The following is a 23,606-nucleotide window of genomic DNA, read 5'->3' as shown; positions in this document are numbered from 1 at the left end:
CGTCAGAAGGCTGGGAGTGAGATGAAGCCTTTGATGCGGTACCACGGAGAGTTCCAGAAACGTGGTGTACCATGGTTGGCGAGCCCACGTTGGAGCAACCAGGATGAGAGTCATCGAGTGCTGCCTGAGCTTGCGTGCCACCAGCGGTATCAGAGGTGCTGGGGGAAAAGCGTACGCAAATCTGCCGGACCAGTTCATCCACATCGCATTGCCCTGCGATTGCGGGTGTGGGAACCTGGCGGCGAAGCTTTGGCATTTTGCGTTCTCCTTTGTGGCGAACAGGTCTATCTCTGGATGACCCCACTTTTGGAAGTACGGTTGGAGTACTGATGGATGTATCTCCCACTCGTGCATCTGATGGCTGTGCCTGCTGAGCAGATCTGCCATTTGATTGTCCTTGCCCGGGAGATGCTCTGCCATGAGGAAGATGTTCCTCTGAATGGCCCACTTCCACATGCTCTGAGCCAGATGAGACAGCTGTGGAGAGTGTGTACCTCCCTGCTTCTGGATGTAGTACATGGCCGTCATGTTGTCCGTCCGGATCAACACGACCTTGTTGCACCGATGTACTTTGAACGCCTTTAAGGCCATGAAGATTGCCATCAGTTCCAACACATTGATGTGCATCTTCCTTTGCTGTAGTGTCCATAGTCCCTGCACAGTGTAATGGAGTACATGCGCTCCCCATCCCTGGAGAGAGGCGTCCGTCGTTAGGATGATCTGTGGGACAGGCTCTTGGAATGGTCGGCCCTTGCAAAGGTTTTGTGGATTCCACCAATGCAGAGAGTTGTACGCCCGACCGCTCACCAACACTAGGTCTGTCAGTTGCCCATGAGCCTGAGTCCACTGACGTGCAAGGCACTCCTGAAGCGGACGCATATGTAGTCTCGCGTGCGGGACAATGGAGATGCAGGAGGCCATCATGCCTATCAACTGCATGAACACCTTCGCTGGAAGCGAGTGTTGGGGTCTGAATCGTTGGATCAGCGCCTGGATACTGGCGATTCTCACTGAATTCGGCTGCGCAGTGGCTGCCAGAGTGTCGATTGTCGCGCCCAGATACTGTCGCACGTGGGCGGGCTGGAGATGGGACTTTGGGTAGTTCAGAGAGAATCCCAGATCGTGCAGGAGGTGAATGGTGCGTGACACGTGGTCTACGCACTGCTGTTCCGTCTTTGCTTGAATGAGCCAGTCGTCCAGGTATGGAAAGACGTGGACGTGCTGGCGACGGAGATGCGCCGCCACAGTCGCTAGGCATTTCGTAAATACTCTTGGTGCCGTGGTGACCCCGAACGGCAGGACTCTGAACTGGTAATGCTGGTCTAAGATCGTGAATCTGAGATACTTTCGGTGGGAAGGATGCAGGGGAATATGAAAATAGGCATCCTTCAGATCCAGCGTAGCCAGAAAGTCCCCCTGTTGAAGCAGGGGAAGCACCTGCTGCAACGTGAGCATATGGAAGTGCTCCGAGAGGATGTACCAGTTCAGGGGCCTGAGGTCCAGGATCGGTCTGAGTGATCCGTCCTTTTTGGGGATCAAAAAATACAGGGAGTAAACCCCTGTTCCCCGCTCTTGCAATGGAACGAGCTCTATCGCCCCTTTTTGCAGCATGACTAGAACTTCTTGCTGCAACAAGGTCAAGTGCTCGCCGGACATAGCACGGCTTCTTGGCGGTATGTCCGGTGGAATGGACGTAAGTTCTAGACAGTACCCGTACTGGATAAGAGACCTCACCCACCTGTCCGTGGTGATGGACCTCCACGCCGGCAGGAACTGCTGGAGTCTCCCCCCGACAGGTGTTGTGTGATCGGGGGGCAGTGACAAGACGTCACTGCTTGTTGGTGGCGGTGGACCTGGAGCCATTGTTTCCACGTCCCCTGCCTTTGATATTATTGCCTCTGTAGCCACCCCTGCCCTTGTTGTTGTTATACGAGGGCTGGGTGTTACCCTTGTAGTATTGTGTGGACTGGGATGCCTGTCCCCTTGAGGTGCCTTTTGAATTGGAGCGGCGAAAGGAACCACCCCGAAACTGCTGACTTTGTAAAGCCCCCATTGATTTGGCAGTTTCGGTATCTTTTTTCATCTTTTCTAGGGAGGCATCCACCTCAGGGCCAAACAGATGGTCAGGGTTCACTGTTTGACTCAATATCGTGGTTTGGATGTCGGGTTTGAACCCCGAAATTCGAAGCCAGGCATGGCGTCTAAGTAACACACTTGTATTGATAGCCCTGGAGGCTGTGTCTGCCACATCTAGGGCACATTTGATGGATGCATTTGTAATGAGTTTACCCTCCTGAATGAGCATCTCTCCCGCCTCCTTGTATTGGTCAGGCAAGTGTTGCAGAATGGCCTCTAATGTGTCATAATGGGCCCTATCATAACGTGCAAGCAGGGCTTGGGTGTTAGAGATCCTCCAGATGTTAGCTGCCTGTGCAGCAATGCGTTTGCCTGATGCCTCAAAGATCTTGGACTCTTTGTCTGGGGGAGGAGCGTCACCAGTAGTCTGCGAATTCGCCCTCGAAAGGACGGTTTCTTGGAGGTATGTTTGGTGGAGTGGAAGTAAGTTCCAGACAGTAACCGTACTGGATAAGAGATCTGACCCACCTGTCCGTGGTGATGGATTTCCACGCGGGCAGGAACTGCTGGAGTCTCCCCCCGACCGGTGTTGTGTGGTCGGGGGGCAGTGACAAGGCGTCACTGTTTGTTGGAGGTGGAGGACCTGGAGCCGTTGTTTCCACGTCCCCTGCCTTTGACGTTGTTGCCTCTGTAACCACCTCTACCTTTGTTAGTGTATGAGGTTTGGGTGTTGCTTTTATAGTACTGCGTGGATTGTCATGCCTGACCCCTTGAGGTGCCTCTGTTACTGGAGCGGCGAAAGGAACCACCCCGAAACTGCTGGGACTGGAGGGCCCCCATAGACTTAGCAGTGTCCGTGTCTTTTTTCATTTTTTCAAGGGTTGCATCCACTTCAGGGCCAAACAGGTGGTCTGAATTAACCGTTTCGTTTAAGATGGTTGTCTGTATATCTGGTTTGAAGCCTGATATCCTAAGCCATGCATGTCTCCGCAGCAACACGCTAGTGTTTATCGCCCTGGAGGCGGTATCAGCCACGTCCAGTGCACATTTGATGGAAGCGTTGGTGATCAGCTTCCCCTCCTGAATCAACATTTCAGCTGCCTCCTTGTACTGATCAGGTAAGTGCTGCAGAAGTGTTTCTAGGGTGTCGTAGTGCGCCCTATCGTAGCGTGCCAGTAGGGCCTGCGTGTTTGAAATGCGCCAAATATTAGCTGCCTGCGCAGCAATTCGTTTTCCTGAGGCTTCAAATATTTTTGACTCTTTGTCTGGGGGAGGAGCGTCACCCGTGGTTTGCGAATTCGCCCTCTTGCGTGCGTTGGATACAACCAAAGAGTCCAGTGGCAAGTGTCCCTTGATGTACGCTGGATCTGAGGGCGCTGCCTTGTATTTTTTGTCAATGCGAGGATTGATGACTCGCGCACGAGTAGGCTCCCCGAAAACCTCTGGCGCGTGCTTTAGCACTCCCTTGAGCATTGGCAATGTCTTGACTGACTTTTCAGCCACTGAGAAAGTGTCAAACAAAAAATCGACATCCACAGGATCTGAATGTAGGTCGACATCATGATTAGCTGCAGCTCTCTCAATTAGAGCGTTAAAGGCTGCAGAGTCCTCCGTTGGTGAGGTTTTTGCTGCAAAAAGCTGCGGTTCCTGACCCGACTGAGGGTCCGCAGGGTCGCCTCCGGCAGACCAAGGTTCATGTTCCTCCTCTGGATCCGAGTATGCTGGATAATTGTACTCGTCCCCCTCATCTCCGTCACCTTCCCCAGCGTTGGAATGCGTCGGTGAAAGTTCTAAATTTTTGGGAGATGCAGGCTCTATAGGGGCAGAAGTATCCGCAGAGTCCTTCTTGTTTTTGCGTGGAATACGAAAATGTTCCAACACCGGCTCCGTGGTGATCTTCCTCTTAAGGAGAGAGAGCTTCCCGGTATTGGCGTCGATGATGACCTCTCGACGCTCTTCCTCTGCGAGTGGCTGGAGCCGAGGCTTCGACACCACCAATGACGCCTTGGGCGTTGACACCCCCTTCGAGGGCACCCCGGCCCCATGCCTCGGAGCGAAAGCCTTCGGCGTCGTCTTCGGCGGCAGCGTGAAGTGAATAGGCGTCTGCGCCTTTGCCGGCTTTAGTGTAGGCTTCGGCACCACATCCTCTGGTTCGGGAGCCACAGCGTCCTTCCGAATCCGTTGCAAGGACTCCGCGACCTTTTTTGTTAAGGCCGGGGAGGGCTGGACCGGCTCGAGCGATTTCCCCGAGTCCGGAGTCGGGTCGGCGAAAGGCACGGTCTTCGGAGCCGACACATCACCATCCTTGGCCTTGACGGCCGGAGTCGGCGCAGCCAGAGCTTTGGAATCGTCTTGACGCTTCTTCGAAGCTCTCTTCGGGTCATCGACCTCGACCATCTTCGGCACCGACGCGGACGCGTCGGTCGTCTTCGGCTTCGACACCGGGGTCTTCGGGTCGGCCATCTTGGCGTGGCTCTTGATGTCGGCCATTTTGAATTTTTTAGACATTGAGGCCTCTGGAGCCATCTGTCCCACCAGTGCGACTTTCACTTTCGGTTTCGATACCGTAGGTGTGGACCCCGATGGCTTCACTTTCGTTTTCTTCAACGGGAGTGGCGCATCAGAAATGTCCGTGGCCGGGCCCGGAGGCGGGGCTGTGGGACGATTAATGAGGTCTTGGGTAAGGCCCGCAGGCGATCCCTCGACCTGGGCCGTACAGTGGGGGTTGACCCCTGAGTCAGTCTGAGGATGCTCTTCCTCCGAGCTATCCTCCACGGTGGCAATGGCCCCATCGTCGTCCCCTACCTCGTCGACGACTTCATCAAACTCCTCGTCTCTCGCGTCGTAGTCTTCCCCCTCCGACGCAGGGCTAGAGTCCGAAACTTGAAAGACATTGTCGTCTCCAACGTATTCTTCGAAGATGTTGTCTGGCGGGGGCGCCGGGGGCGCCGATAACTGGGCCTGGAGTCTAGCGGCCCGACGAAGCTTGAGAGTCTTCTTACACCGGAACTTTGAGCAGGCCATACACCTGGCCTCATCATGGTCCGGCGACAAACATTTGTTGCACACTGGGTGCACGTCGAGGTGTGAATACTTTGAGGTGCACACCGGGCACCTCTTAAACGGAGTTCGTTCCATGTGAAGTAGTCTGGAGCGTCGTGTAGGCCCGTCCGCGCCGACAGCACGCGGAGGGGCAGCAAGAGTTCGGAGCTGATGAACAGACAAAACCCGAACGAAGACGATACCGACGCTAAGCCTAAAGACCTTTTGGTCTCAAGTTAGGAAAGTTAAACAACTATCGATTCCGACAGAGGGAACCAAAACACATCCGAACCCAATGGCGGAAAAAAACAATCTGGGGATGGAGGCGATGCCCATACGCACTGTAGTCCAGGGGAGGAGCCACCTATCTCGTGATACTTCGAAGACTCTTCCAGGACAACAATGTGCAATCATCCGGACCCAACACTAGGCGGCGATCTATGCACAGATATGAATTCAGCAGCCCACATGCCTCGAACCATGAGAGCAATGTTATTTTTAAATCACCGTCTCTCTTTGAATAGAGTTAAGAATCAGAGCTTTGAAAACATATCCTCCTGTCAGAATCCTTAATTAGACCATAAAATTGATATTATTTTAATACAGTTTACAAAAATATTTGAAAACAACAATCTCAATAAATCAAAACTATACACAAATAATATGAAAGACTTACCGGTATGTAATAGATATTCATTTTTGGCGCCTCGTTGGCCGTTAACAGCATTCCTACAAAGACAAAACATGACAGTTTAACTGGTGATACAAAAGGCTCGGTATAACCTATTACATTTTCTCCCTCCATCTGATTGAAGACAAAATAATAAATAGAGGAGAAAACACAGCAGCACATACATGAATGGCAGAGACAGATCCCATGGAGGGAAGGCAGACGCCATGAAGTGCGAAGGTGAGAAGAGCAGGGATAACAAAGTGCTTGAAGGTTATTCTCTGGTCCAACGGACTATTTAATACAATAATACTTTCAACAGTTAGATTTTATTAAAATGTTTTCGGCACACAATGCAAAATGACAGCTGCCTTTCACACGACGATTGTAAGATATATAAAGATTACAATTTTACGAAATACAAAAAAAAATACACTTTGCAATATGTAACACATTAAAAAAGTGTGTTACAATTATCATATGTACCATGCTTAACATCCTAAAATTCCATTAACGTATTCTTTCTAAAAACATATACAAAGGCTCCTATAGTCCGTTGGGCTCCTAAGCGTCCTAAAGTTTTGAATGGATGTCCCAGCTTTTCCTCAGAAAAAAACCCAGCTGCTTTTGTTGTGTGGCCTACAAGATCACTTAACAGTATACAATATTTGCTCTGCTGGATTATCGAGCTGCTCTTTGCGTAAGATCGTATCTATTGAATTAGAGTTAATTGTGCTGTAGAACTTGCAGGACAGCATAAATTGTATCATGCCCTTTCTCTCGCCACACAGGCATTTGTATTATTCTGCGGGGTTTCTTCTATTCTTGGTGGTATTTAGTAATCGGCACAGTATTCTTTCCCTTTAGTTCGCAAGCAGGGCTAGGTATTGTTAGGCGTTTTGTGAATGCATGAACTTCCAATGGCGTCTATTTTTTGGTTTAGGCTAGAAAATTGCTCGTTGACAACAGCAATTTTCCTCTTCCATGACAGCTGGTTCATGTTAGAGGTCATTTTCACAATGGATTACATATGGTGATTTCATATGCACAGAAAAGGATTATGTTACTTACCCTGTACGCATCTGTTCTAGGCATGTAGTGCTGAATCTCACATGCTTTGCATACTCCTGCCATATAGTGTTGGGTCTGGATGTGAACAAGTTGTTTTTCTTTGAAGAAGTCTTTCGAGTGACGAGGTAAAGTGACTCCTCCTCTTGGTAATAGTGCGCATGGGCATCAACTCCATTGTTAGATTGTTTTCATGCAGGCGTGTGAGAATGGAGTTTAAGAAAGTGGCAGTAAAGAGATGTTCATGCATATGCATAGGAAAAAAGGAACTGCAACGGCCACAGGTGTCCGGTTAGAAGAGTCGGCGCATGTTAATCTACAGCACTACATGCCAAGAACAGATATTTATAGGATAATACATTTGAGGCATGTGTGGCTGTAGATACGCATACTTTTTGTATGGACTGTAAAGCAGTGCCCTCCAAAAGCGGTGGTTACCCTGTGGGTGTTGCAGTTGTTTGAAAAAGTGTACGTAGCACGGCCTGACCTACATTTTCATGTTGCCGTGCTAGGACATCCACAAAATAATGCTTAGTGAAAGTGTGTGGTGTAGACTATTTAGCTGCTTTAATACATCAGCTAGTGAGATACTCCCTACGAAAGCCCCTATTTTGGGAGTAGAGTGTGATGTAGGAGGCGTTGTTAAAAGTCCTTTTGACTGTAATGTAACATGTTTGAATGCATTTAATTATCCATTGGGCAATGCCTGATTTAGATATGGGCTTTCTTTTATGTGGGGGTGAATACCGGTAGCTCAACTGATTGGTTAAGGTGGAAAGAGGAGACCACCTTTGGAAAGAATTTTGGGTTGGTGCAGAGAACAGCCCTATCCCTGGTTAGTTGGAAGAAGGGTTCATCTAGCGTTAGAGCCTGGAGCTCGCCAACACATCTAAGTGAAGTGATGCAATTAAAAAAGCGACCATCCAAGATCAGAATTGGAGGGCACAATTATGTAGTGGTTCAAATGGTGGACCCATTTCTTGTGAGAACGACATTAAGATTCCAGGTAGGTGCAGGTGGAACTCTAGGTGTAATCACTCTCTGAAGTCCTTCCATAAAAGGTTTGAAAACTGGTACTTTAAACAAAGTACCAGTTATAGTACGTTGCCTATTTTTCAGATAGGGGGCAACAAGATGTAATCGTATGGAAGTGAACGCAAAGCCAGAGAGTTGTAAATGTAGAACGTAACAAACAATGTAGCATTAAATGGGTTGATAGTGTTAGTAGGACAGTAACAGACAAGTCTTTTCCATTTGGCTGCATAGCATGCTCTAGAAGTAGTCTTACAAGCTTCTTTGAGAATGAGCATACGTTCTGGTGGAAGAATCAGATGACTGAAATCTACGACCTCTGGAGCCAAATCGCTAGTGTGAGTTCCCTGGGATTTGGGTGTCTGATTTCTCCATGGTTGTGTGTCAGAAGGTCCGGGTTGAGGAGAAGCTTCTTGTGTGGAACAACTGAGAGTTTGAGTAGTGTTGTGAATCAGGGCTGTCAGGCCCATGTGAGAACTACTAGTATGAGTGTGAGGGATGTTTGCCGGACCTTCTGAACTAGAAGCAGAAGAAGAGGTAGAGGCGGAAAAGCATAGGCAAATATTTCTGACCAATTCATCTACACAGCACTGCCCTGTGAAAGTGGGTGCGGGAGCCTGAAAGCGAAGTCTGGGCATTTTGTGTTGCCTGCAGTTGCGAACAGATCTATTTGCGGAAAACCCCACTTGTAGACGTAAGGGGGAAGGACCTTGGAGTGGATTCTCATTCGTGGACTTGTTGCCACATGCTTCTAAGGAGGTTGGCAAAATCATTGTCTGTTCCTGGGAGATGACTGTTGTGATGTAGAGCCCTATGCCAAATGTTTTAAGATGGGCATGATAATTATGTCCCTCTATTTTTGTACATGGTTGTCATGTTGTCTGCCTCGACTAAAATAACCTTGTCAATCAGGAGAGGCAGGAACGCTTTCAATGCTAAGTGAACAGCTTGATTCCCAAGGTAGTTGATGTGGAGATCCTGGGGTTACGTATCCCAGGGGTTCTGGACTTTTGAGATTATTTAAGTGAGCACCCCAGCCTGTGAGTGATGCATCCATTGTCAGGATGATGCGGGGAACAGGCTCAAGGAAAGGCCCCCCTTTTAACAGGATGTTTTAATTCCACCACAGCAGAGAGCAATGAGTGCGGCTATCTATCAACACTAGATCCTCTACCTGACCCTGTGGCTGAGACCATTACAGTGCTAGACATTCCTGCAGAAGCCGCATGTGTAACTGTACATGAGGGACTATAGTGATGCATGCCGCATCATTCCTAATAGGCGTATGACAGTTCTTTCTGTCAATTGATTGGGTTGGAACTGTGGAAATAGTGTTTGGAAATTTAGGATCCTTGCTGTACTGGGATAGGCTAATCCCACATGTGAATAGGATAACCCCCAGATACAGTTGAATCTGTAAAGTCTGAAGAGGAGATTTTTGGAAATGGACAGTGAAGCCTGCTGAAGAAGCAGGTTTATGGTACTTTGGTGTTTTTTATTTTATTTTAGAGGTTTTATCTAGCGCTGGCTGGACCCAGAGGTATCAGAGTGCTTTACAATTGTAGCAGAAAGGTGTTTAAATACAGGTACAGTGTGTATAAGTACAGAAAGTTGATTCATAAATGAGCAGTTCACATAGGTAGGATAAAGGTTAAATTAGATAAAAAAGTAAAAAACAATTGCTAAACACAATGAGACAAACAATATAGAGGTCGCAGTTTGGTGGGAAGATTCGATATAGTATACCTAGGTGCAGGAAGGATAAAAACGTGAAAGAAAACTGAAGGTCGTAAAGTGTAGTAAGGAACTGGAGGTAAAGGAGAGGCAAGGAGGGGAGGTAAGGTGATCAGATTGAAGGGGAAGGGAAGGAGAGGGGGGCAGGAGGGGGGTCACTAGCTGTAGGCGGAGCAGCTGGGTGGGGGGATGCTGAGAGGGCGAGGCCACTCGGGAGAGATTAGAAGCCCCCGTATTTATTAAGGAGAAGAAGTTTGAGTTCTTTTTTTAAGCTGGGGTAGGACGGGTTACAACGGAGGTCTGTTGGGAGGGTATTCGAAATAAGTGGAGCATTGCCTGAAAAGGAGCGTGACTGAGTGGAATTCTTTTTCTGAAGGGGGGGATAAGTAGGAGGGTGTTAGAGCTTCTCAGGGATCGCGTGCAGCCTGCTTTGGTTAATTTGTTAGCAAGGTACGTTGGTGTGTTTTGGTGGAGGATTTTGTGCGTAATGCAGGCGGTTTTATAAGTGGATCTGCCTTCAATGGGGAGCCATTTGAGGGTTTTGAGGGCGGGAGAGATGTGGTCAAATCGTTTGCAGTCTGTGATAAGCCTGGCCGCGAGGTTGAGCACTGATTTTAGAGGTGCCAGGTGGGTTTTGGGAATTCCGGTGAGGATGACATTGCCAAAATCAATGCGCGATAGAACAAGAGATTGAACTGCCAGTTTAAAATCATCAATTGGGATGAAGGGCTAAATTCGCTTAAGGTTCCGGAGGGTAAAGAGGGCTCCTTCGGCAGAGTTTTTGATGTGTACTTTGAGAGTTAGGCGTTTGTCAAGGGAGATGCCCAAGGATTTGACTGAGGTGGCTAGGGACAAGGGGCAGTTGAGGGCATTACGGTCTGTGATCCAATTTTGAATGGGGAGCTGGTTGTTTTTTGGGGAGAAAAGAATAATTTCAGTTTTTTTAGGGTTAAGTTTGAGGTGGTTCTAGTGGAACCAGGATTGAATTTTGATGAGGGTGTTGTTGAGGTGGAGGATGTCAGCATGGGTTTTTATCTTTTGGTAGAGTTGTGTATCGTCAGCGTAAAGATGGTAGTTGATCCCGGCTTGTTTGAGAATGAGGGTGAGGGGTTCCATGAAGAGGTTAAAGAGAGAAGGGAGAGAGTATGGATCCTTGCGGAACTCCTAGAGAAATGGCGGAGGCGTTCGATAAGTAGTTGTGGATTTTAATTTGTTGAGCACGATGTTGCAGGTAAGAGACAAACCAATTAGGAGTCATACCATTAAGGTCGAATCGTTCTCTAAGGACTTTGAGTAGAACAAAATGGTATCGAACGCTGTGTAGAGATCGAGGAGGATCAATAGGCTAGATTCGCCATTGTCGAGGGAGTGGTGAATGTCATCTACAATGTTAAGCATGGCAGTTTCGGTGCTGCAACCTTTCCTGAAGCCTGATTGGAGGGGGTCAAGTAAGTTAAAAAGTTCAATGTGTCTGTCAAGCTGAAGGACACACTTTTCAAGGGCTTTCTAGAGAAGAGGCAGATTGGAAATAGGACGGAGGTTGTTGAGGTCATTAGGGTCGGCAGTAGGGTTTTTGAGAATGGGGGTGATTTGGCCCAGTTGTAGGGATGTGGGGACACAGCTGGTGGCTAGGGAAGTGTTAGCGATCGAGGTCCAGGAAGGGGTAATGATGTGTTTGAGGTTTTGGACAAGTTTAGAGGGGAGGAGGTCTTTGGTGTGGGAGGAGGATTTAAGTTTCGCAATGATGTGAAAGACATCTCTTTCAGTAACTGGCTGGAAATTATGCCAGGCGGCGTTATTTTTAAGGAGAGTGTTAGGGGGATTGGAATCGTGGAGGGTGGGTGGAATGGAGGGGAACGGGAGATCAGTGTTATGTAGGATCATGGAGGGAGCAGGGGGGGTGGGAGGGAGGAGAGAGAGTTAGGGGAGATGTCCAAAATGGAGGTAGGTGTCGGAGTCTGGAAGAAGGATTGTTCTACTCTAGCAATTTTTTCAGAGAAAAAGAGGGCTATTTCTTCGCATCTAGTGGTCGAGGCCAGAAGTATAGGAGTAGTGGATGAGGTTTGATTGCGAACAATGTTAAACAGTTCTCTGGGTCTATTTTTGGCTCGGTCCAGTTGTGCTTGGAAAAAGGATGCTTTTTGTTTAAAGATGTGTTTTTTGTAAGATGATCTTGCAAGTCTGAGACGAGATAGGTGCAAAGGGGTAGGGTGCTATCTCCACGTTCTTTCCGTCCATCTAAATGAGCGTCTTTCATTATTTAGCTCAGTATTAAACCATGATTTGGAAGGAATGGTTCTTTGGTTTTTAAGCTTCAGCGGGGCCTGAGGTCCAGGGTATCCACGACTGCTTTGTTGTAGTGTTCTGTAAGCTCATTCCCATTCAGTGAGGGAGGGATGGCGAGAAGTTGGGCATGGAGTTTGGATTCCAGTAAATCAGGGGGGATATTATTAAGATTTCTGGACAGTTATATGGGTTTAATGATTTTCGTGGGAGGGGGGATGGCAGAGACCGCTATAGAGAACAGAATGAGATGATGGTCGGACCAGTCGATGGGAACGATGTTGGACAGGAGGGCTAGATCTGTGTTGTTGTCTAAGCAAAAAATCACTGGCTTTAATAAGCCTGGCATTACAATATGGAAAGACATGGATGTTTCGTTAGCGTAAATGTGCTGCTACCACTGCTAGGCATTTGGTGAATACCTGTGGTGCAGTAGTCAAGAGGGGGGGGGGGGACTTTGAATTGATAATATTTGTCTGCTATCACAAATGCGAGGTATTTGCGATGTGCTGGATGTATTGGAATGTGAAAATAAGCATCCTTTAAATCTAGGTGTGGAGAAAAAGTGGCTATACTGCAGAAATGCGATCTTGCCTTGAAGAGTGACCATATGGAAATACCCTGACAAGATCTAATGATTAAAGGGCCCTAGATCCAATATTGGCTGCCAAGATCCCTCCTTTTTTGGTATTAGGAAGTACTGTGAGTATACTCCTGACTCCTGATATTGATGAGGGACTGGTTCTATAGCACCTTTGAGAAGAAGAGCTTGAACTTCCTGTGTGGGTAATGTTTGGAGAGAGCCTGTGAGTGTGAGGTGGAAGGTTTGGAGGTGTGGTGATGAGCTCCACACAATCCATGTTGGATAATGTCTGACACTCACTGATCCGATGTTAGGGATCACCAAGAGGGGAGAAACTATTGCAATCAGCCCCGACAGGTGTGTGATGATCAGGGGCAAGGAGCAGAGAGTCACTGTTTTGTGGTTGGTGCAGCATCACATGTGGAAGCACCTTTGCCTCTACCTCTTGAGTTGTTGCCATTGTATGTGCCCCTATAATAACCTCTGGGAGAGGATTAGGGACTCTGACCTCTGTGGTATGAGGAAGAGGTATCAGAAGATCTTGTTTTTGCACCAGCCCTATAAGAGGAGTGGTGAAAAGAGCCACGGAGACTTAGTGTTTGTAATTCACCCATGGACTTTGCAACCTCTGTGTCTTTTTCATCTTCTCAAGAGCCTGGTCAACCTGTGGGCCAAAAAGATGTTCCTTATCAAAAGGGACATTCAGTAGGTTTTGTTGAACCTCTGGCTTAAAGCCAGATATGTGCAGCCAGGCATGGCAACACAACAAAACAATAGTATTAATGCCCCTTGCAACAGTGGCCGTAGAGTTAAGGGGGCACCTAATGGAGGTATTAGAAATAAGTTTGCCTTCTGCTACAAGCTCCTGCCCTCTCTTTTTATGCTCCTCTGGAAGCTGCTCTTCCATTTCGCCCCATTGGGCGCGATCGTATCTGCCCAATAACCCCATGGTGTTAGCAATATGACAGTAATTGGCGGACTGCGCCGCTACTCTTTTGCCAGAGGCATCAATTAACTTTCTTTCCTTATAGAAAGTGGAGCATCACTGGCAGCCTGGGAATTGCCCCTTTTACGAGCGTTGGCTACAACAAAAGAGTTAGGTGGAATTTGTCCCCTGACATAAATAGGGTCAGATGGTGAGGTCTTGTACTTTTTATTGACCCTGGGAGTGATAATACAGGCTCACACAGGATGTTTTAAAATATTGTTTGCATGCCGCAGCATACCCTTGAGCATAGGAAGATACTGTGTTGCCCTATGTGTAGTGGAAAGAGTTTCAAAGAGCTAATCCTCTTATAAAGGCTCCTTATGTAGCGGTACCTGATGGTAAATCGCAGCCCTGCCACTAAGCTCCTGATAAGAGGTGGTGTCATCAGGAGGAGATGGCCTAGCTGGGACAGGTCGGGATCAGTGTGCCCCAGGAGGATCAATTTCATATGCTGACCAAGGATCAGAGGGCTGTGGTGTATCAAAAGTATCATCCCCTCTCCCATGCCCACCTGGAAATCAATGTGGGGATCTCTGACAAGTGATATTTAATGGATTACCTGTAGAATGAGGGGGAGAGGGCGGAGGTATGGGAATAAAGGGTGGTGGAGGAGAAGATGGTGTAAGAGGGTGCAAGGGACTGGTGGCCTTGTCAGTCCTCTTCTTTTCGGACAGCACTGGGATATCAATGGCCACTTCAAGGGAGAGTTCGTATTTGGATGGTGCAGAAACAACAGTTTTGGCCAAAAAGCCCAGTGTGAGGCTGTATGTGGATTTACCTTTGGTGGGCATTACGTTTTTGATGTAATTTGTGGAGAATTGACTCCACTAGAGTACCAGAGTGCTGTTTCGGAGCCCATTTGGAATGTTCAGTGCCAAGATTGATTTCTTTTTCAGTGCCAAAGTGGTTGGTGCTAAGGATTTAGCCGATCTGCTTGATACTGAAGTGGTAGGCTTCGGGTGGAGTTTCGGTGCCGAGCAGGAAGGCGGGGCATCTGACTCGGATTTTTGGGGGCTGACCATGTCCTGCTGGCATTGGTGGCCCGGGAGGTTTATGTTTGGTTGGTGCTGAATTCTTTTGGATAACAAAACATAGGTGATCCTTGAGGAGTAATTTAACTTTGGTTAAAATTTTCAATTCGGCACATCAGTGAACATAATTCCACAACAACTCAAGGGATTTATATCAAATCATTTGTTTTTTATCTTAGAAAAAATTCAATTATCTTTTTTTATTTTTTACAATAGAGCATAGGATAATCATCCATTAATCACATCATATATGGCAACCAAAATGTCTACTGCATCATCATTTACAACTTGTACAGTTGCATTTGACACCTCTTGCACACAGTTACATTACAATTCTATAAGTATCAATCCATTGGGGGCTTATTATCCCCCATGTCCATTTATAGGCAGGACCCCTATATACCATCAGGGCAGAATGCAACAAGTCAGACACACACCAAAGTGGAGCATACCTTTACATAATCATTATGAAGTTCTATCAGGTATGTATGATTAAGATTGACAAGGGAAGAATAGTAGGGGGAGAAATTCTCTGAGACGACCAGCCCGCTATTGATACAACTAAATGGGCACCAGGTGCAGGAAAGTGTAGAAAGTTATGAGACAAAACAGGAGGACACAGATACATTAGATGTAGTTGTCAAAAATGCCCGAAAGAAGACACTTTTAGATAAATCCAAAGTCCAAAGGCATCAAGTATATGCTCCAATAAAGACAGGACCAATATTTATTAAGGGAGTAAAAGATGGCACAAATAAAGTGAACCACGAAAAGGTATCCCCAGAAGTGATAACACCTAAGAGGAACATTTTATGTTGGAATGTTGCGGGGCTCTCAGATAAAGTAAACCATCCCCCATGGCTGGATATAGCAACTAATTACAGTATACTATGCCTCCAGGAAACGTGGTCCATTAAAGAAATACACATCAATGGGTACCAAACTTTTAACACACCGGCCATCGTTAGCTCACAAGGTAGAAATAAAGGGGGGCTGTGTATGTATGTTTCAACCTCGGGAGGGATCATAGTTGCTAAATTTATGTCAACGGAGTATTATCAGATCCTACCAGTCACCTGGGGAGACGTAAAAAACATGGCGAAAATAAACTTCTATAATAACATCCCAACACCTCTAATGGAAAATGCTATAAATAATATTATGAGCAATCTATCTAGATTGGAGGAACAGGTGATTGGAGACATGGTCCTGCTCTGGGTGGGTGATTTCAACCGTACCTTATGCCCCCGTAGTGCCGCCGGTATCTGCGACCTAGGGGACAACAAGGAGGATACCCCCACCCATTTCATTCACTCAAAACTAGGGGACTTGTTAAATAATATGATGTTCCATTTTAACTTGTCATATGATAACAAACTATGCTCACCTGTAATACCCTTTCAGCCCACCTTTAATGGAAGAGGGTGCAACTCGACTTATCGATTTTGCCCTTTTATCCTTGAGGCATTCAGGGCTAGTATCATCATGGGGAATACTTGATACCACGCTGAGTGATCATTACCCTATCTCCCTTGGTATAAAAATGAAAGGGGTTGTGCAAAAATCGACGGGAAATGTTTCTAATAATACTCCGATCAGCTTGGCGAGTAGAAACTGATATTCCATTAAATGGGGCAAAGTTGAGCCTGTGGCTTTTCTTCAAAACCTAGTGATAAATACTTCTGACCATATGGTAATTTGCCTTTCACAAAAAGAGGAAAGCCACACAGTTCTTGATTCCTTCAATAAAATCACAGTGGAATCTAGAAAATTATTAACAAGGGAATACCGTTATAGTACAAATAAAGTCTGGTTTGACGAGGGTTGCACTAAGGCACTTACCAATCTGAAACGTGCTTTACACGATTCCCCAAGATCAATTGAATCATTTCGGCATGCCAGAAAATCTTATCATACCGCCATAACTAACAGGAAAAACAACTAAAGAGGGATGCATGGTTGGCGTTACATGAATCATTCCAAAGAAATGATAACACAGCTTTATGGAAAGCGGCTAATGCTCCGTTTTTACAAAATAAGGAGACAGATGTATTGATTTATCAATCACAGGCGAAACCTGGGTGACACACTTTAAGGGCCTCTATGATAAGGTCAACATAGATGACTCTAGAGAAGCAACTGAAAATGTAATTATTACATCTGACGATAATAATCCACCCAGCGTGTTCCCCCTGGGCATTGTATTTGAGCTTGAGGAGGTTATAAGGGCAATTAAGGAAAGCTCCCCAGGAAAAGCACCAGGCCCGGATGGTGTCCCAATTGACGTCTATAAATTTGAGATTGACCTATGGGCACCTTTGCTAACTAACCTGCTAAATTGTTCTAATAGGCTTGGATTTATCCCAACTTGGCCAGACGCCATTGTGATCCCGATCTTTAAAAAAAGGGGATAGGAATGATCCCACCTGCTACCGCCCAATACCGCTCCTAGATGCGCTGATGAAGGTGGCAGGTCGGATAATTCTAAATAGGTTACAAGAGTGGGCGGAGGAGAATGACGTTATCTCTAACTTTCAGTATGGGTTCCGGGCGGGCAGAGGAACAATAGAACAGGGCCTCAACCTAGCACTATTAATAGCCACACACAGGCTAAGAAGGGAAACCTTTTTGTTACTTTTGTTAATTTAAGTTCCGCTTTTGATTGTGTGGATCACGGGAAATTATGGATGATACTTAGCGACATTGGCATAGATAGTCAAATCCTTTCTTTCATCAAGGAACTGTATAGGTGGTGCGGGTGCCATGGTACGGTATGGTAGGAAGGGTGAGTGTTCAGCAAAGTTTGAAATAAGGAGGGGCGTGAGACAGGGGTGCATTTTAGCACCCCTCCTCTTCAACTTGTATATTAATTCCATTGGTCAACATCTCAGTGAATTTCAGTATGACTACCCAACTGTAAGGGGTATCCCTGTACCAATCTTTCTGTACGCAGATGATGCCGCAATTATGTCACAGCCCAGGGTTCGCCTTCAAAGGACGGTAACTAAATTTGCTGATTATATGATTTGCAGAGGGTTAAAAGTTAATGTTTCCAAAACGTATTCCATGACCTGTGGAAATAAGTCAAAGAAGATCACCTGCCCGATTTTTTCGGATGGGAACAAGATCGAGAGTACCAACACATTTTCCTATCTAGGAATTAATTTCGACAGAAAGGGTACATGGCAGGCAGCTGTGACTGCAAGGAAACTAGCTTTCTCTAGGGCCACAGGAGCGCTGACAAACTTTGTGGAAAAATTGGGCGGGAGACCGGTAGGAAAACGTTTACAAATTTATAAATCAAAATGTGTATCTACCGGTACTTATGGGGTAGGCATCTGGGGGATTGAACAGGCGGAGCAGATTCAACTCTGCGAGAATCATTTTATTAGCTATTTTTTAGCAGCCCCCAAATCCACAGCTACTTATATCTCCTATAGTGAAGTGGGCCTACCATATATCTCTGATACCATTAAAATCTCCCATTTGCTCTTGTGGCATAAAGTTTGGGTAACACCTGAGACAAGTTTAAACAGAGATGTCATCATAGACTGTCTTAAGCTAGATGGAGCGGTCAACATAAAATGTATTAATTGTGTAAAATATATGATGAACGAGATCGGGCACCAGGAATTTTTCGACACTCCTGTCAGCATGGAAGTTGTGCCTAGAAGCACATTGAAAAAGATGGTCTTGGAACATCTAGATAATAAAAGGTGGCTCTGGAAAAGGTCAAATGTACAGTTGCGGATAATCAGCTACTTACCATCAGCGTAGGAATTCAACCTTATTTGTTATTAGAGCCAAGCTGTTATACTCGCATGCTGCTGACTCGTTTCCGCACTGACACTTTTTTCAGATTGGTAACTTTCCCAGAACGTAACGATTGGTCAAGGGACAGGGTAATTTGTCCATGTGATGATATTTCATACCAATTAAACATCCACTGTACATTGTTTTGTAAGTTTTACCTGACACCGAGGAAGAGGTTTTTGAAACCCATATTAAAGGCCTGGGGGCCTACGGAGCTGCAGAGTGGCATTCCTTAAGTTAAAACAGCTAGAGAATGAATATGTTATCAAGGCAGTATCCTCTTTTTTTAAACTACTTATCAGATACCGGAATACTCTATAATTTATACGCACGTTTAATTCCTTTATATTGGAAAGTGACTTGAAAGATTGTACAAGGTGTATAAAGAAATTGTAAATACTTTAAAACTGAATATGCACATACATATGTTTTATCTTCCCTACTTTTGATATTGGTTACATAAAATGAATCGTGTGGAGTGATTTTCTTAATACCTTTTTGGTCCTATATGAATTGTATTATAGTATTTTTAATATTGCCAATTTTTAAATGTAAAGATCTTTTTTAACATTGCTTTTTAAATATATGCTTTTATGATTTTGTATCTTAAAATCGAATAAAGCTTAATTGACTTGACACCCCACCCGGTCTCATGGCAAGAACCCTTGGCTGCACTTTTGGCATTATATTTGTGAGGAAAATGGCTGATGTGAAGACAATTCTCCCGCAGCTTCCTCTCTTTTGGGATTCATTTGATAAGGGCCTATCGCACATCTTTTGGAGGTCTGCCCGCAATTCTGGAAGTATTTATCTAATACCCTCGAAAGCTTCTTAAACAATTTTGCTGGCAGCCCAATGGAGCTCGAGTCTTTAACAAATATATGCTCCCATGCCCCATTACTTACACACTTTTTGCAGCATAATCCCTTTCTTAGGTCTTTATCTATCCCTCCTGGGAAAGACATGGAATCCAAACATTTTATATGAACCATGACTCTAGCTTCAGATATTTGACAAGCTCTGGAAGATGAAGGTACCTTAAGTCTTCACACGTGGCCACCTCATCCACTTATCCCACATAGTACCTTATTCTGCGAGGCACATGTGCAGGGATGTTGCACCTCCAGAGTTAACAATACTGAGGATGCTGTTAACTTCAGGGGTGTGGAATTAACATGGATTCAGAGTTCAATATTTAGAATCTCCTGCAAATTTAGGAAATGATGAGAAAATACTAAATTTTTGTTCCTATCCCACGGTATATTCCCATTCTGCCCTGCATTATTCCCCACAGATTTCAGCTGCTTTCAGTCCCTGGGGGAACATGTACAAGTCCAGGGTATTACCATGAACCTCATAATCCAAATGGAGAAAGTATACACTGTTACTAACCTTATCAGAATTTCCCAGTAGTGAGTATCTAAATATCATAAGTAGAGGAGAATGTTATGAAATCCCTCTCTCGAAAACATTTGTTTACTACCATCTGTTTGTCGTCAGTGCAAGCAATGACAGAGTAGCCCCTCCTTGACAGAGTTCGTTGCAATGTAGGGAAAAGGATTTTTGTTTCCATTTAATGAATCATCTTCCATATAACCTTAACAACCTCCAGAGGTTTTAGGTTGAGTAGGTCCAAAGCCTTAGGCTGTCGACTTAATGAATGTCCCAACTTTTAGACATGACTCCATTAAAGCCTTCTCTTCTTTTTGGCTTGGTGGCAATTCCATAAGTAGCGAGCTACTTTTCTCAAATACCGCACTGTGTATTGTAGTGCACACATACACTCACCATCATCATCAATCTGCACCCAGGCCTCAGAGGTATTACTGTGTAGCATCTAACTGGGTCTATCATGGTTTTGTTCCCATCTTAAATGCTTACCATTTCCAGAACAAAATTCCACACTCCTCTCCAAATCCTTGTCCTGGGGAGAAGTGGAGCTACACTGAATTACCAAGGTGCAGTCACCAGTGACTTGCCTCTCACTTTATCAACCTATCCTCCTTTCCCCAGGACATGCATCAAATCCTTGCCGGATCAACCCTTGATCATAAATGAGTAAATACTCCACTAACCTAAAGTATCCACGCCGTCCTGTAATGTCGTACAACATTTTTCTCCCTTGTGGAGAAATGGTTTCAGTTCACACTGTCTGAGTAATGGAGCCACAGTTCAGGACTGTTCGGAGCCCCTCTACCCTAAACTGAGATCTCATGGCCTTTATTCAACAATTAAATATATGAATACATTAATAAAATCATTCTAAAACCATTCATGGCACAATACTGGATTTCACTATTGAAGTTATAACCTGCACACCTCAATTTTTCTATTTGCTTTTGCCTACGTTCATAAATAAACAATACTTAAATAGGGTGCTACCTTGTGTACTGTCCAGTTCCTGTCAGTTTTAGATACACTGAAAAATGAGACACAGAAATGTCACAATGAAACAAGGTGCACTATTCACAAGCCAATCCTGGCACTCTTACTTCAATATTTGAGCGAGTAATACACAAACTGTAATTACAGTAACAATCCTACTATCAATACACTTAATCAAAAAGTCAAAAGGAATTCTGCGAAAAACACAAAACATCACATGTACAATCATTTATTTTGTAGTATTGAACTTATACTAATTTTATTACAATGACATCAGCTAACATGTTCATTCTTTCCATGTAGCGTGGCATTAACTTCCCACGTCATGTTTATCTGTCCCAATGAATTTCTGAATGACCCTTCATCAGGGGGACACTGTAAATAACATAAATCCAATGAGATGTTTGCACTTTAACAACCTTATGCAAAACCAAAAAATGGTTCATGATGGCCTCTTAGGTTAATGCCCAGAACCGTAAAATGTTATACATCCAGGTTATTAGTAAGAAGGTGTCATAAAATTCAAGCTGTGCAATACCAAAGAGAAGGGGGCCGAAGCCCTAGACGAAAGAGGAACCGAGGGCGGAGACCATTGTCCAAAGCCAAACAGTAAGTAAAAGTCAAATGGAAAGCCCTCTACGCCCAATACACGATATTAACAGGTACACCTGAAAATCTCACCTATCCATGGATTAATCAGGCTCGGTGTCGGACTGGGAAAAACAAACACAAACCAAAAATATAAAAAGAAGCGCTAGGATTTCACAAGAATCTGCATCAACCTTATATTAATAGAAGGTACTTAAGAAAAGACTCACGTGGACTGAAGCTTTCTATCTTTCTCAATAAGAGTTCTGAATAAGGCGTTTTATGTTGAACCAATAAACGGAGACAGCTCAAGTAGATTGTGCAGTAACAGCATCCACTGTAAGGCTAAGGATTTTTGTGAGGTTCGCTGACGAAACTGTAATTGCTACACTTGACTCAAAGTCAATGCGTCTCAGTAAGTCGCAAGATTTACCTTCTAAGATGCGTTACGCCCCATGCACCGTGCCTTATGGTAGCCCACTGTGGAAGCAAATGGAAGCCTATTAAGACTAAGGCGTCCAAAACCGTAAGAACAACATCAAATATCTCGCATCAATATCCTATACAAAACCGTCATTTAAACTTACTTGAACATCACACTTAATAGTGTGGGCGGGTGTTTTTCCTCGTCTTCGGTTCAATAACAGCATTCACGATCGACTTGTGAGTATCTTTTTCATGTTACACCTATAAGATTGCTGTTTCAATTGTCGAATATATTGTCATGAATTCGCTTGAAACAACTGAACACTTTATGACAACTCTAAGTCTCTGAATATAGATCGATCTAAGGGTATCACTTTCTTACACTTGGTTAAAAAAAAATTCATAGTTTCTAACGGTTCAGGCAAGATGCGGGCTATAAACTTGTTGTCTTGTTGATATTTTAACTATGGTATATTCTCGGCATAGACAAATGTTTGGTAGTTCTCTTTCTATTCAGGTGGACTCATGCACGCATACGTTATTAGCGGGCACGTCTCAGCGCTCTCGCATCTGGCGGTCTGGATGTAGGGAGAAGCGTCTTCAAAGATGTTCAAGTAATTTTAAATTACAGTTCCATCAGCGAACCTTACAAGAATCATTATCCTTACAGTGTATGCTGTTACTGCACGATCTACTTGAGCTGTCTCCGTTTATTGGTTCAACATATAACGCCTTATTCAGAACTCCTATTGAGAAAGATGGAAAGCTTCAGTCCACGTGAGACTTTTTTTAAGTACACTCTAGTAATACATGGTTGATGCAGATTCTTGTGATATCCTAGCGCTTCTTTTTATATTTTTGGCTTCTGTTTGTTTTTCCCAGTCCGACACTGAGCCTGATTAATCCATGGATAGATGAGATTTTCAGGTGTACCTGTTAATATTGTGTATTGGGTGTAGAGGGCTTTCCATTTTACTTTTACTTACTGTTTGGCTTTGGACGGCGGTCTCCACCCTCGGTTCCTCTTTCGTCTAGGGCTTCGGCCCCCTTCTCTTTGGTATTGCACAGCTTGAATTTTATGACACATTCTTCTTACTAATAATATGGATGTATATAATTTTGCGGTTCAGGGCATTAACCTAAGAGGCCATCATGAACCATTTTTTGGTTTTGTATAAGGTTGTTAAAGTGCAAACATCCCATTGGATTTTTGTAATTTAGAGTGTCCCCCTGATGAAGGGTCATCCCGAAATGTATTGGGACAGATAAACACTACATGGGAAGTGTAATGCCACGCTACATGGAAAGGATGAATATGTTAGCTGATTACATCATTGTAATAAAATTAGTATAAGTTCAATACTACAAAATTAATGATTGTACATGTGATGTTTTGTGTTTCTTGCAGAATTCCTTTTGATTTTTTGATTAAGTGTATTGATAGTAGGATTGTTACTTTAATTACAGTTTTTGTATTACTCGCTCAAATACTGAAGTAAGAGTGCCAGGATTGGCTTGTGAAAAGTGTACCTTGTTACATTGTGACATTTCTGTGCCTCAGTTTTCAGTACAATACTGGATTTGCAATCTACATTTCAGAGATCTTTGGCACTATAAATGGTCTCAGAGCCGTGCAGCTGCAAAATGCGACAATGAAAATAAGCCAGAACCAGTAAATGAAATAGAACTGTGGTCTTCTTGGTTGGTAAACTTGTTGCATTAGCTGCAATTTTTCGCTACGATCATTTGCATTGCAAATAACGGTCCCTTCTTCAACCACTTAATTTCCTATCCAAACTATTTCTTTTCTTTTTGGAAATACTGCTTCTTCCTGATTGATCTTCAGCTCCATACAGCTCCAATTTAGTCAGATCATTCGAATACATT

At 44.8% G+C, this 23,606-nt stretch overlaps 1 protein-coding gene across 1 annotated transcript in view; it reads right to left on the bottom strand.

Annotated features, from left to right (window-relative positions):
* The window catches only part of NOL10 (nucleolar protein 10), a 742,763-nt gene that overhangs the window by 333,172 nt on the left and 385,985 nt on the right, over positions 1-23,606 (bottom strand). The window contains exon 13 of the mRNA XM_086926337.1: positions 5,795-5,847. Coding sequence (XP_086782463.1) covers positions 5,795-5,847 — 53 coding nt within the window. The remainder of the gene's footprint in view (positions 1-5,794; positions 5,848-23,606) is intronic.

This window comes from Lissotriton vulgaris, chromosome 6 (assembly GCF_964263255.1).
Source record: "Lissotriton vulgaris chromosome 6, aLisVul1.2, whole genome shotgun sequence".
Classification (NCBI taxonomy): domain Eukaryota; kingdom Metazoa; phylum Chordata; class Amphibia; order Caudata; family Salamandridae; genus Lissotriton; species Lissotriton vulgaris.
This window is presented reverse-complemented; position numbering and strand designations above follow the sequence as displayed.